This window comes from Thunnus thynnus, chromosome 8 (genome assembly GCF_963924715.1).
Source record: "Thunnus thynnus chromosome 8, fThuThy2.1, whole genome shotgun sequence".
NCBI lineage: Eukaryota > Metazoa > Chordata > Actinopteri > Scombriformes > Scombridae > Thunnus > Thunnus thynnus.
In genome coordinates, this window is record NC_089524.1 from 28,670,661 (window position 1) to 28,684,451 (window position 13,791).

Consider the following 13,791-nt stretch of genomic DNA (forward strand, 5'->3'; position numbering starts at 1 on the left):
TCCCTCCTCCTCCCTTTTACTAGGCCCCTTCAAGGAATCTCCACATATAAAAACCTTTTCACCTCCAGAGAGAGAGAGAGCCAGAGGAATGCCTGCCTTGCCAAATTCCTCAGTACTGTTTGTTGGGGCTTACAGTGCTAGTAACACAGGCTACCAAATACCAAAGTGAGAAGTCACTGGACTCAGAAACAATTTAACAGAACTTCTGTGTTGCAATTTTGTGACAGCAAAAATGGAAAACACATATTTCTTGAGATTTTTTCCATTTTATTTCCATTCAGTCATTGTATCCATCATTAAGAAGCCAGTAAAATACAACTATTTCCCTCCTGGCCTTTCAGTGTTTCTGAGGTTCAGCGCCCCACATGTTTGATATTAACATTCCATAAGCGCTAATGATGAGGACAAAGCAGGCCGCAGGGGAAGGTTCATGACAGCATTGGCATGGTGCACACATTCCTGCTCTGAATCTTTGCAAGACTAGCTGGAGGGCCTCTGCAGGGTGGGTGGTGGTGGTGGTGGTGGTGGTGGTGGTGGTGATGGTGGGGGGGTGTTTGGGAGAAGAGTAAATGGGGAGATGAGGAGAGCGACAGTAGAAACTGCTTTCTCTCCTTCCCTGCTATCTGGGATGTCTGGACAGACATGTACATATGTGGTATTTTCCCAGTTATGATGGACGTGCAGGGAGGATGGACACTCCTTTGGCTCACAAGAACATTCTTTTCTCTGGATGTAAATGCAAAGCACGCATTAATTCTGCATTCCAGCCAACTTGAAAAATTGGAATATGCAGCCTCCTACTAGGAAAAGTGTAAAGGATCGCCACTCAATGTCAGAATTCCAACAAGTAACTCAAGATTTCTGGAATTCAGCAACCAAAAGTTAGACAAATATGACACAATACGCCAAGAATGCTTGACAATTTTCTAAAGGCCATTTCAAGTCATTAAAAGCACTATTGAGGCAAATTTCCACCACAGTCCGATAATAAAATCTCACAAATGTTAATGTTAGCTTCAGTGGAAAGCATCTCTGTTCATTAAATCAAGCATTTTCCTGTGTTTTTTCCCAGTTGGAAGATTGGAACACAAAGAGGTCAGAGGTTGTCTGAGCTTGAAGGCAATGCAACATAACATAAAACGTCTTGGGCACCAGAGTCCACACATCTGGAATCACTAGTATTTCTAGAGAACTTCAGATATGGTGATGACTTTCGGAAAACAACTGGCAAACAATTTGGATAAACTCTAGCGTTCTGTTGACAATCATCATGACTCACAGTTTATGTGGTGCGTCCACGACCACTTGTTTGTGGCCGCTGAGACAGCTGAGCACGTTGAAATGTCGGCGGAGGCAGTGGATGAGACAGCAGACCAGAGCTGAAACAATTAGTTGATCGATGGGATATTAATAATTATTAACTAACTATTTTGATAACTGTCTCATAATTGTTTTTCGAGCAATAACATCAAAAATTAGATGGATCCAGCTTCTCAAATGTGAGGATTTGCTGCTTTTCCTTGTCTTAAATTATAGTAAAAACTAAGTATCCTTGAGTTTTAGACTATTGATAACTGAATATGTCACTTTGGACTCTTTTTGTAAATTGTAACAGGCATTTTTTGCTTTTTTGCTGTTTTGTAGACAAAACCATTAAAGCAATTTATCATGAAAGTAATCGGCAGATGATTTGATGGTGAAAATAATCTTTACTTGCAGCTCTAAAACGGACAGTTGCAAAGTAAAGATATATTCTCAATTCCTATTCTGAGCCAATAATGACACTGTTAAAACAGACTCACAGTGGTGTAATCCTGTAGGCAGGGTGGTTTGTCTTTCTGCAATGTTTTTAGGGTTACAAACGCAGACTACTGAGTCTTTTACCTCTTATGCAGGAGCTGAACATGTATGCTTGCCAGACATCGACTGCAGTCTTTGCAGCGTCTTCAAGTGCAACTTTGACAAAACAAAGCATTTGATTAGTCAGCACTTGTTCTTTAAAGATGACTTGGTGGCACCAGACGCACATTTACCTCTAAGAGCTCAAACACTTCATTCAGTTTCTGCTGACATACATATAAACACATAATAGACATTCAGCTTCTGTTGGCACACAGATGAATACATAATAGACAGAAGTAAATCTGAGCTAAGCAGCTATGCTAGACAAATACTATGTCTTAAGTGTAACTTCATACAACTTGGCCTTCACTGTGGGGATGGAGAGGGATTGGGTGTAGCGCTGTGGTGTGACAGCAACCAGATGGCAGCTCACTGGAATATTTGAATTACATTCACTCATTCTGACAGTTCTTAAGAAACACTTGTCAACGCGAGGCTCCACGATGCCACACCGATCTTAAATGTACAAACTGTGTAAAAATAGGAATGTATGTCTTTTCAGTAGAGAGCAGATACCAAACACCCCATCTGTTGACATTATTGAATGTCTAATTAAGTACAAGAACATAGTCTTTCTGTTCAAGGCACTATTTTCTCATTTATTTCACCTTCACCACTCAATCACTGACCATTCTGTACTGAAGTTTGGGCAGACTCGGGCTCTAAGCCACCAGGTAGGTGCTTTGACACCGTCATGGTGTTGTTTTCTCTCATATCCTGGATGTAGGTGTCCAGTCTCTGGAGCAGCTCCTTGGACCGCAAGCTTTCTTCCTCCAAGAAATGAGACACCATGACGTCTGCAGGTGACACTGACAAAGGCTCCTGGGAGAGAAGAAAAACACACAACACTGAGAGATGATTGAGATCCTTGGCTTAAAAAAATAGGACAGTGGAAATGTTGATGAGCCTCACCATTGGCGAAGGAGAGAGTACTAAGCTTCGAGAGTCTTCTGAGCTGGAGCTGTGTCCCTCTGCTGCAGATTCATTGGAGCTTAAGGTTGGCACTGAGTTTTTCCTGCTGAGTCTTCTGCTGCCTGATGAGCTGGAGGAGCAGCGGGATGCTGCAGAATGAGACTTGCTGTCTTGGGCCTGGCTGCAGGGCTGCTCTGTGGAGGATTGGGACATGGTCTGCAGCTGTTTGAAGAACCTCTGGATCTCTCCTTCATAACAAGTGTTGTTCTCCCGCAGCTTAGCCTGGGTGGCCTGCACCTCCTCCCTGTGTCTGTGATCTTCATTACTACAGAATAAAACAAGAATTGCATTAGGGTTTGATTTCTTGATCTGTTGTAGCTGTGTGTGTGTGTTTGCTTTGTACCTAATCTGAGGAGGCTGTGGTTGGTCAGTCGTGGCGTGACTGAGAAGGGCTCGTTCATACTTGTCCTGATGCCCAAGTTGCGTGTGCTTCTCAGCAAGTTCCTGCCTCAGCTGCCGATTCTCCTGCTCCAAGCTGCTCAGAGATGACACATAACTCTCCCTCAGGGAAGCAAGCGAGGAATCCACCCTCTGAGAAGTGATTCAGGGAGTAAACAACAAAGAGAGATGAGTCAAATTTGAGTCAAAGCCAAATTAAGAAAAGAATCCTGTCTGATGCTGTCTGTAAACCGGTGTAATGACTAAATAACTGTGTCAAAGCAGACAAACCTTGGGTGAGTGAGACTCTCTTCTCTGCAGCACACTCTTCAGATGTTGGTTCTCAGTTTGCAGGGTGTCCAGCTGTGCCTGAGTCATCTGAGAAATTTGGAGGACCAAGAAATTGTGGTTCATTTTACTGTCAACATTAACAAGCAATTGTTAAAGATCCCCTCAGACAAAAATGTATACAACATGTAGAGCATTCTTCAGCTTGGAATAACAATTATTGTCTGATGTGGTTTTTCCACAAAAAAAGTCTGATTACCTCATTAAAATCCTTAAAATTAATTCAAGATCTCCTCCTGCTCCCTCATTGAAAAGTCCAGAAGTGATGACAATGCACATATTTTTCATTTCAAAAGTTACACTGCTGGACACAAGATGCTTCACGGGAAAGTTCATTATCAGTGCACAATTCCAGTTAAAAGTTTGGACGCTTCTGTCCATTCTTTTGAATGAGAAAGTGTGTGGCTGCAACTTTACACGTCAAAAACATAAGAGTTGCTTTATTAAGAGCATGTAGTAAATGTATCATTATTATTCATATTTCTTATTCATAAAGAAAAGCCAATTTTAAGTTGTTGAGGAGGTTCTTCTCATGTCAGATCAGTCTATAAACAACTAGAATCATCAGACACGCTGTCCAGTCCCCAATCCTACATTTCCAACTTTTAAATTATGAATTGCATAATTGCATAAAGCATGTAAGGAAATAGGATTTAAACAAGTCCCAACTTAATATGTCATTCTATACTTGTGCGCTGTGTGAGTTTTTTTTTAAAATATAAAATAGGCATCAGTAAACAAATAAAGTATTAAATTGATGAGAAAATGTATTGAAGGATTCATTGTGAGAAGCAGAGTTTTAAAATCCTCACATACCAGGTGTTAGTATTATGGCTCTTTCTGCAACACTCCTGTCATATCTGAATAAAGCCATAACAAACATGCACATGACAAATAACACAAAGCCGTTGCTTTAACACATATATTCCATGTCTGAAAAGAGCTCAGGGTCCTGATTCCAAACCTGCCAGGATTATGAAACTACTATGATCTCAGCACAGCTTTAAACAATCTACACTAAAGAGAACTGAATCAGTTTTGACAGTTTAAAATGACCAAATATTTGTTCTTCTGCTTGCTTACTTGAAGCTCAGCTGTCTTCTGTTCTGCTCGCTCCAGCTCGCCTCGAAGCTGCTGCTTGATGCTGGAAGAGGAGCTGCTCAGTGTGACGATGGTGAGGTCGCGCTGGTGCAGCTCCCTGGTCAGCTTTGACACCTCCTTCCTCATGCCCTCCACCTCACCGCCGTGAGTCTGCTTGGCCCTCTGAAGGTCTTCTCTGAGCTGTGGAATGAATTGAAATAGGTGGTCATACAGATGTTAACCTGGTAAACATTAAGACAAAGAAAATATATGTTTTCTAATCTGACCTTTTTCATTTGTGCAACAGAGGAATCATATTCTGCTTTAACGTTCCTCAGCTCCTGCTCTGCCTTTGAGTGGTCTGCTCTCTGTCGGCTCACCTTCTCCAGTCTGAGCAAATCGCAAAACAACAAAAGGAAACTTATGTTAATGTGGCAAAATATCTATAAAGCGACTATACAAAGAGACCAGCATTCACCTTTCTTTGAGACATGCCACCTCAGCCCTGAGATGAACCTCACATGCTTGGGCACAGTGAAGCTTGGTTGCAGTCTTCTCCAGGTCTTGTCTGAGGGTTTCCACACCGACGCAGCTGTGAGCTGACAGACAGTCCTCCAGAGAGCTGCATACACAGGAGCATCCGATACACATTCACACAACAGCTTCCTTTAATTGAAATATAGTATTTACAATGCAGTCCTGGCTTCTATACAAACTCTTTTCAGACAGTAAACAAGCCCTGAACTTATCGTACTGCATCTACTCACCAATGCATGCTACCTAAAGTGACAGTATAGATTGCCCTCTTGTGTGTGTGTTGCTGTACTGCATCATATATAGAGCTTATTTATAGATCCACCCACCGAATGACTTGATCTTTAGCCTGCAGTGCTTGGTTGAGTCTGGCAGCCTCGTTACGAAGCCTTTGGCGCTCGAGGCTGGCTCTTCGTACAAATGTATCCTGAGAGTCCAGTGTGGCGTGGAGTTCCTCCCTTTCCTCTGAGAGCACCTGTTGAAGAGCAGTGAATAAAATCAATGAATTGACATTTTAGTCTCCTAGACTGCAGCACTAATCTGCTGTTACTCTTAAACATAGTCAATGTGAGTATTTGTGACTAATATTCTAAGATATGTCATCTTCCTGGCTGCAGCTGAATACTCCTGGAAAACATTAATTCCTCTATATCCATCACTATTTACTTCAAGCTTTACTCTGTCTGACTCTTTGCATCTATTTCCCTTGCTTGTATATTGATGCAGTTTAACACAAAAGCTGACTCATGCTGCAGGATCTCCCGTAGTTTAATGCAAATTCATTTTTTATAACAAATCTATCTAAAACTGGCAGCCAATAAATCAGGTGCCTGATCCACTAAAACAGCAGACCTCTGAATGAAATCAATGAGAATAGCCCATTGATTTCATTCAGACCTGCACGCATCACATGCCTGCTGCTTTCACACCACAACACTATGCAGTACCAGTCAAAAGTCTGGACACACCTTCCTATTCATTTGATTAAGAAAGGATGTCCAAACATTTGACTGTTACTGTAGAACGAATGATTTTCACAGTTTCCTTTTTGAATGAATAATGAAATAAAATTTGTTAAACAGACTTGTGAAAACAAGAAATAACTGCAGATTTCAAGCATATGTTATAAAATAATGTGTGACTTGATCTGCCTCCTTCTGGATCATTAAGCTGTGATGAGCTGAAAACTTTCCTGATTTTAAATGTTTAGTTGTGATAAAGGTTGAACTCAGTTGATCAGCTTCCAGTCAAGTGTTTTCCTTTTGACAGATGGATCTTTTAGAACAGTGTGTCACGATCACTGTCTAAAGTACTGATCCTGGGATCTGCGTGGATGCAGGAGATCTCTGGCTGCCTGTTGGTCACAGGTCAGACTGTGGCTGTTGCCAATGATTTGAATTTGACTGTAAATTGGACTAAGAGATACTGATACATAGCATGTGCTACAAAGGGAAGAAACATCTCTGACAATGTTTAAACTACATCTTAGCACTTGGTTACTGTGTATTTTTAATTTTAATATGAATTGTAGGCCTGAGTCTGTAATAAACAAGCCATTACTGTGTTTATACAGTATTACAGGATACAGCTGTTTGTGTTTATGCGTCTGTATTCTCTGCATGTGTGTGCTGTGTCTTATATTTAGCAGCTATAGCTCAAAACGTGTCCCTGAACCACATGGTTATCATTCTTTCTTTTTTTTGCAATATGAGATTGTAGGTGGCCCCGCAAAAAGTGTAGCCCAGGGGCCCATCATGATCATCTGCTAACCTGCTGCTCTCTCTGGTACTGTCCCAGCCACATCTCAAGGGGTCGGAGGCGCTCCAGTTCCAGCTCCTGTGAGTGCAGGCTGCCCTGAACCTTCTCCAGCTGAGTGCACAGACGTTGCACCTCTAAACAGCACTCCCTGTGCTCCCTCTCTTTTTGCCTGGACGCCGACTGGGACTGGAAATCAAATGACAGACAAACAATGTGAAATCACTTTTATTAATGCAGAAAAATGACCTGTCTCCACTTTGTTTCAGCAATAAACTCTGTCTGACATTACATGTTTCAGTTATTAATCTGCTTTTACTTTTATGTGCATGAGCTCATCAGTCAGGCTCTTATTCTGGGCCTCCAGTGCTGTCAGTTGGGTTTGGTACTGGATGCGCTGCTGCTCCCACTCTACAGAGCACTGATGATACTCCTGCAGGGAGAGGCAAGGATTATACTCCAAATATCCCGTAGATGGCAGTAAAGGACAATGTGTAGGTGGATGAAGGAGTGTTGTACCTCAATCTTTTCACTGAGTCGGGTCACCTCTGAGAGGTCACTGTCTTTACTATTCGATCCTCTGCTGGTGTCCTTGAGCTGTTTGCGCTGAAGCTTTTGATAACTCCTCTTCAATTTATCCAACTGCAAGAAACATCTTTGTCAAGCTTCATCAACTTCAACTTGCTATATAAATCCATTCACCAACAAATGTGTGAAAAAGCATTTCTCGGAAACCTTGAATACCGATCAATGTTTTGCCCTTAGACTTCACATTGATCAATATCAGATCATCTTATGTTGTACATTATGTTTCCAGAGTAAAGGATAGGGTGAGAAAATCAGAGCAGTCTGCAAGGATAAAAAAATAACTATGTAGTTTTTTGTAGATTTGCAAGTTTCAGGTTGAATTATTTACTAAGGACTGAAGTGTTTTTCAGCCACGTTCAACCGAATATGTAAACTACAATTTTACCCCTGAATTTTCAACACATGTTGAAAAGAAAAGTACAAGATGTATACTTCAATCTGTTGATCAGTTAACTGATACACGTTTGACCAACTGTGTAATTGTATAACTGACAAGCATCTCACCTCTTCACGGACTTTCTGCAGCTGTTGCTCGTACTTGGTGACTAACTCTTGTCGATCAGTCTGGACATCTTCTAGCTGCTTGCGGAGCAATCCGATCTATAATCAGCGGTGATGGGCGGGATTGCAAAAATGTGGATAAAATGCCAAAATAGCAACATGATTTAGTAACATTAGTGCCATGCAAGTTAAGATTAATGGTGAATGTCTGCTGCTGTATTTCCATCTCTTTCTTCCAAACATGTCTTTAATTCAAAATGCTATGGTTAAATACTTCATAACAAAGGAATACGATTGCCCTTCCAGTTCTTATCAGCTAAAAGTAAGAGTATATGATCAATCAATCACAGTTCAGCCATCAGCGTAGAAGCAGAAACCTTTAACTGAAACAGCCTCACTGGTTCAAAGATATAACAGATATATATATAGAATATATAATATATATAGAAATATAAGTTGAGGGAGGGTTTTCTACTTCACCTCCAGGTCCCTCCGTTCAATGAGATTCCTGGAAGTTGACAGCTCCTCTTCCCCACTTTTCAGACGGAGCTCCATGGCCTTCATCTCAGCCTCCCACTCCCTCTTCTGATGGTTGATCATGATGTCAATTTGTCGCATCAGCTCCTGGAGCTCTGGCTCACAGGACGACAGCACAGAGCTGATGTAGGATCAAAACAAAGTGATGTTAGAAAGATCTTTTACATATCATGATGCTGAAGTCAGCTTCAGATTCAGGGTTAAAGGGGAAAGTTAAGGGAAACATAAATAATGATATTTGGCAACCGATTCTCACACTTACACACTTTCACAACTTACACTTATGAAAGAGTGTAAACACCACACCATATCAAAAAGCCTTAACGCTGTTTAAACCCACTTTCAGATTTGTGATACCTTTATTTTGCTGTTGAAAACACAAAAAAGTGCTTTTTCCCCATCCAGAACACATTAGACCAGGTCCAAATCAAAAACCACTATGCTTAAACCAGTCAAATCTGGGCTAGATTACCAGGGAGACTCAATTTCAGATTTGTGAAACATTTATTCTATTTGTGAACACACAAAAAAGGGCTATTTCACTGATATTTCTCCATCTAAACCATTATTTAGACTCGTCAAATCTTAATAACAACAATGATAATAATCATTTACATATCGAAGTTGTTTTCACCCAAAGAGCTCACTTTCACAAAGTTGGAAGTCATGTGATATGAAGAAATGAACGTAGTTGAAGTTAGTTAGCTTATCATCAGTTTACTTTAACGTTACCTTAGGTCAGGACTTTGTAGAGCTCCCAAAGACGCCTCCATCTAGTTGGAATTGGTAGTCACTGTATTAAAGTGTTGTGAATAACTTACAGCGTACTGGCTCTGTGGATAAACTTTAACTTTAACTGACTCAAGTTAGCTACCAGCTAGTTTAACCTGACTTGCCTAGCAACCTCTGTGACAGCATTAACGTTAACGTTACCTGCTAACAAGCGGAGCTGAAGTTGCGAATTAGCGGTAATTATCTCGACTTGAATCATAGCTAAGGCTAATTTGAGTATGCAGATGATTTAAGTTACCTACTAGCGTTAAGTAGTTTCAGCGATTAACTAAGTCGGTTTACATCGTTAACTGAACTTCAGTGTACAACACTGGGTGCCTTAATTTTTCCCACCCGCATTCTGTGAAGACCCGCCCTACTCTGCCTCTGATTGGCTAATACTCGTTGCCTTTGTTGGTTTGGTTGGATATGTTTTGGCATTAAGGTAAAAATATCAGGGTCAGAGCCAATCAGAGGCAAAGTAGGGCGGGTCTTCGCAGAATGCGGGTGGGAAAAAATAACGCGCACTGGGACCAAAGCTGGGATTGGCTACAATGCATTTCCTGTTGTGAGGCGGTAACGCCACCTTTTTTTTATTTTTTGTTTTTTATAAATAAACAGCTTTTTAACAGCTTGAGTCAACAATCACGAACATAAAAGGGGGACTAAATGTTTGGGGGTTTTTTAAGAATTTGGATTTGTGGATATAAAATTTGGTCAAAATATTGAGAAAATTAATCAAATAGAACTGCAAGAAGAGATTCCTGTCATATTCAGCGAATCAAAACAATACATTTTTCCAAAGTAATAAAAAATTAGGAGAGTTATGATCAGCAATAAAGGTATATTATATTCGGACAAAGAACAAAATAAATGTACCAGCGTTTCTCTGAGCTCCCCACAAAAGATACAATTTACATCAATGCGGTAAACACCACCGCCATCCTATGACCTCAGCACATCGTACGTAACTCCACAGTGCTGGGGTCACAGGTGGGGTTCGGCTTCCAGGTGTGTATTCAAGTTAAATTCATACAGCTGTTGTTATCAAATTAAGTAGTCCTTCAATTACAAGGTGCTGAATTGGTAAAATACAGCGTTTTAACATGTGGCACATAATGAAGCTTGTTTCAACAGTCTTTATTGTAATAGTCTGGGGCTAAATGGCCACGGGGGTTGTAATGATTAGGGTAACGATAGGTAATCCAGATAATCATAAGTACAGGCACGAATAAAAATTACAAACTATGATCACTTAGCTTCTCCGGTTGAAATTATTATATGGCGTTACGTCGCCTCTGTGAACACGTGGCTCGTTGGTCTAGGGGTATGATTCTCGCTTCGGGTGCGAGAGGTCCCGGGTTCAAATCCCGGACGAGCCCATTATTTTGGACTCATAGCTAGCTCCATGCTAACGCAAAGCTTCAGTCGGCTGCTGTTTCAAACAGCATTAGCTTTTAAAATACCCACTGCATTACACTGTGGCCTTATTAAACGTCGCTTTATTCAGTTGCTCCATGTTGATATGTGACATAAAAGAGACAGAAATTTGTTGTTTTAAATATATTTGCGTTCAGTTGAACGCTTTGTTCGCAACCGGACATTAACGCTACCTTAACGTTAGCTACCAGTGAGCTACAGGCTTTGTACGAACATGCTCTCCGCAGACATTTTTAGTGTTTAGGGGTATTGAACGGTACAGAGCTTAATAGTATGCCCAGCGTGAAGTCATATAACGTCAATAAACATAAAAAGAAATAATGAAAAACCGACTGTTGGTCACATATTAAAACACAACTCTTTCAGTGGTAAATGTGTGGCTCGTTGGTCTAGGGGTATGATTCTCGCTTTGGGTGCGAGAGGTCCCGGGTTCAAATCCCGGACGAGCCCATCTTTTTTCCAGAATAATGTATTTATCCATCTATCAGTTTAATTTATTTGAATACACCGAAGCTTATCATCATGTGCTTCACGCTTTGAATAGGGGAGCATTTCGCTAGGTTCGTGATCACTGTTTGCCTGTTCCCTCTCCTAACACTTGTCTCCTTCAACCTCCCACACCCGTTTCTCCACCTGCCCTCCGTCAAACACTGAACAAAGAGCGTCTCCACCGCTCTGCCTCCCCAGCTGTTGTGCTGTGAAGGTTTGGGCTGTTTCTGTCCCGCCCCCACAAACACACCAGACACTTCTAACAGGCGGCAGACGAGCCGGCTCAGCCCCTCTATTCACTGCTGTGTGGCTGTGCTGTACAGTCCAAAGGGACAATACTTTGATGCAGCTCTGAAGGAGCATCGAGTCTCTTCTGGGAATATTTTATGGTCTGCAAGCTAACTGTAAGTACTTTACACAAACATATATTTTTCTGGATTTTGTTTTTTGATGTTTAGTAGAGGATAGTGTTTTGTTTTCTATTAGATTTTTCTATATTTAGAATGAATGTCTGAAATAATATGATAATGTAAGATAGGGACAATATATAAGGGACACATATGTTGGTCATTTAATTTTATTGTTATTCAGCTTTAATTTTCTCAGCTTTTAACATTTCTATCTCACCAGTCCACAATCAAGACTATACTCACAAATTGCATCTCACTGTCATTGTTAGTTATAAATATGGAGTTACAAATAACAGTATAATGGAAGTCTTATCTGAGATATTATTATCTTATCTGTTAATATTAGAAATTAGAAAATAATACATATATTTACAATTCAATATGGCTAAAAATCTCTTGCCCTACAATTATTTCCAGTGTGAAAAGGCTTCTAACAAACGCTATTTTATTCAACAGGGAGAAGAAAACTGCAGCAACCATCTATCTCAACAAGACCTTAATCACTGACAGTTGCTGGACAGTGGGCGTTTTCTGTGAGACGTTCAGGTTCCTGATCATCCAGAGAAAGTCATTTTCATCCTTTCCATCACATTCTGTGGTCTTCAGTTTGGTTTGACCATGGTTCTGTGTGAGGACAGCGAGTGCAGTGTTTGTCTCTTGCCCTACTCGCGGATGGACAGGATCCCCCGGGTGCTCCACTGCAGACACACCTTCTGCGACCCGTGCCTGGAGACCATGTCGCAGGCCAGGAGCGGGCTGCTCACCGTGGGCTGCCCTCTGTGTCGTCGGGTGACCTGCATAGGACGTGGCCTCAGCTTGCAGGAAGCTCTGTGGGTCGACAGCAGGCTGTGGGAGCAGATACCGGAGGATGCGGAGGCCGAGGCGGAGGAGGAGGAGGACGGGCTGAAACAAGAAGCTGAGGAGGAGAGGACGGAGGCTAAACAACAGCCTTCGTTACAAGCAGAATGGTAGGTTCAGAAAATTAACATTAGAGAACATAAATATGAGTTTTTTTCTCCAAACACTGTATCATAATGTAAAATATTGCTGCTGTAAAGTGTGTAAGAGCTAAAAATGTTAGAAAAGAAAGAATTTAAGAAGAGTATCACTTGTGAACTGGTGTTGAATTTGAAGAATTGGAACCTAAATCCCAAAAATTCCAGCCATACCAAGCTTCTCACAGGTTAGTGTTAATCAGTACATTTGTCCACAAAGCAGCCTCATTAGCAGCTGGGCTCTGCAGTGCTTCTGTACATCCTGCTGGAGTAAGATACTCTCTAACACGTGAACTTTTTCTTTTCAGCGTTTCCTCCGGGTCCTCCAGAACAAAGCTAAGATTTCGTGCATTCTTCAGAAAGTTCAGTTTGATAAAGCAACCGCAAGAGAGGATTGTGCCGGGAAGCAATGTGTAAGTTCTGACTCTGTGATAAATGGCTATAATACCAAGGAGGGATTTTGTGGAAAATGTGGATATTAATGTATTTTAATTTTTTTATTTTTTATTTTTTAAGGGAGATGAAATCCTGGCGCAGGCTTTCAACTGAAGAGACGTTTTAAAATAAAAAAAAGAGCTGGACCAAGAATGACATGCTTCTCAGGATATTATTTGCGAATGGTAGATGTCACAAGAAGACCAACGTTTGTCAGTGAAAGGAAAGTTGAGGCCGTTAGGACCAAGAATCCAATTGTGCTCCAGTCAGGACATTGTTTTGTCTTCAGCCAAAGGTGCCCTGTCTCCCCATTATTTATTCTAGGCTTAATTCTCCCAGCTGGTGCTGTGGGATTTGGTTCAGCTGTCCCAGTGGGACTAACACCCCGAGACCCCCTCGTAACAGATGGTCTCCTGAGGACGTTCCCTTTTACAAATCCACTGCAGAACACTGAATATAATTTATTACTGTTGCTAGTTTTCAGAGTATTTAATAAACCTATTTTTGAAAATATTTTTAATGTGTGTTTTTATTTCCTAATTCCTGGTGATCATATCCTGTGGCTTCGGAGGACGACTGTCATCTTAAAGAATCATGAGCTCATAGCTGCTGGAGAAGGAAAAACATGACCATTTTCTTCTTTACTCTGTACATCA

At 41.1% G+C, this 13,791-nt stretch overlaps 2 protein-coding genes and 2 non-coding genes across 6 annotated transcripts; 3 read left to right on the top strand and 1 right to left on the bottom strand.

Moving 5' to 3' along the window:
- Positions 1-245: 245 nt before the first annotated feature.
- On the bottom strand, positions 246-9,745 carry cep63 (centrosomal protein 63). 3 transcript variants are annotated; one of them, XM_067597801.1, is made up of 16 exons: positions 9,630-9,745; positions 9,328-9,368; positions 8,539-8,716; positions 8,062-8,157; positions 7,489-7,611; positions 7,289-7,402; positions 6,985-7,158; positions 5,544-5,689; positions 5,159-5,302; positions 4,968-5,070; positions 4,684-4,881; positions 3,544-3,630; positions 3,218-3,405; positions 2,815-3,139; positions 2,532-2,724; positions 246-726 (listed from the first exon to the last, which is right to left on the bottom strand). In XM_067597801.1, the coding sequence occupies exons 2-16, from the start codon at positions 9,366-9,368 to the stop codon at positions 707-709; spliced, it is 2,130 nt and encodes a 709-aa protein (XP_067453902.1). In that variant the 5' UTR covers positions 9,630-9,745; the 3' UTR covers positions 246-706. The 3 variants fall into 3 exon arrangements, with proteins under 3 accessions (XP_067453902.1, XP_067453901.1, XP_067453903.1); XM_067597800.1 differs by having other exon boundaries at positions 9,529-9,745; XM_067597802.1 differs by lacking the exon at positions 246-726 and having other exon boundaries at positions 2,475-2,724; positions 9,328-9,744.
- Positions 9,746-10,676: 931 nt separating this feature from the next.
- On the top strand, positions 10,677-10,748 carry trnap-cgg (transfer RNA proline (anticodon CGG)). Its single transcript has one exon. It is a non-coding gene; the product is annotated as a tRNA-Pro (tRNA).
- A 436-nt stretch (positions 10,749-11,184) lies between these two features.
- On the top strand, positions 11,185-11,256 carry trnap-ugg (transfer RNA proline (anticodon UGG)). Its single transcript has one exon. It is a non-coding gene; the product is annotated as a tRNA-Pro (tRNA).
- On the top strand, positions 11,209-13,648 carry im:7152348 (uncharacterized protein LOC559250 homolog). The gene is made up of 4 exons (XM_067597804.1): positions 11,209-11,699; positions 12,162-12,673; positions 13,009-13,113; positions 13,217-13,648. The coding sequence occupies exons 2-4, from the start codon at positions 12,324-12,326 to the stop codon at positions 13,260-13,262; spliced, it is 501 nt and encodes a 166-aa protein (XP_067453905.1). The 5' UTR covers positions 11,209-11,699; positions 12,162-12,323; the 3' UTR covers positions 13,263-13,648.
- The last annotated feature ends 143 nt before the right edge of the window (positions 13,649-13,791 follow it).

Bases quoted from the DNA above. Each gene is read 5' to 3' on its own strand.
- cep63 (XM_067597801.1), bottom strand. From the start codon at position 9,368: ATGGAGGCGTCTTTGGGAGCTCTACAAAGTCCTGACCTAAG. The intron at 5,690-6,984 runs GTTAGCAGATGA...GCTCTTCAACAG, and splicing joins AGTACCAGAGAGAGCAGCAG to GTGCTCTCAGAGGAAAGGGA. The intron at 4,882-4,967 runs GTCAGATTAGAA...TTCATTCCACAG, and splicing joins CTGTTGCACAAATGAAAAAG to CTCAGAGAAGACCTTCAGAG.
- im:7152348 (XM_067597804.1), top strand. From the start codon at position 12,324: ATGGTTCTGTGTGAGGACAGCGAGTGCAGTGTTTGTCTCTTGCCCTAC. The intron at 12,674-13,008 runs GTAGGTTCAGAA...TTTTCTTTTCAG, and splicing joins CCTTCGTTACAAGCAGAATG to CGTTTCCTCCGGGTCCTCCA. The intron at 13,114-13,216 runs GTAAGTTCTGAC...TTATTTTTTAAG, and splicing joins ATTGTGCCGGGAAGCAATGT to GGAGATGAAATCCTGGCGCA.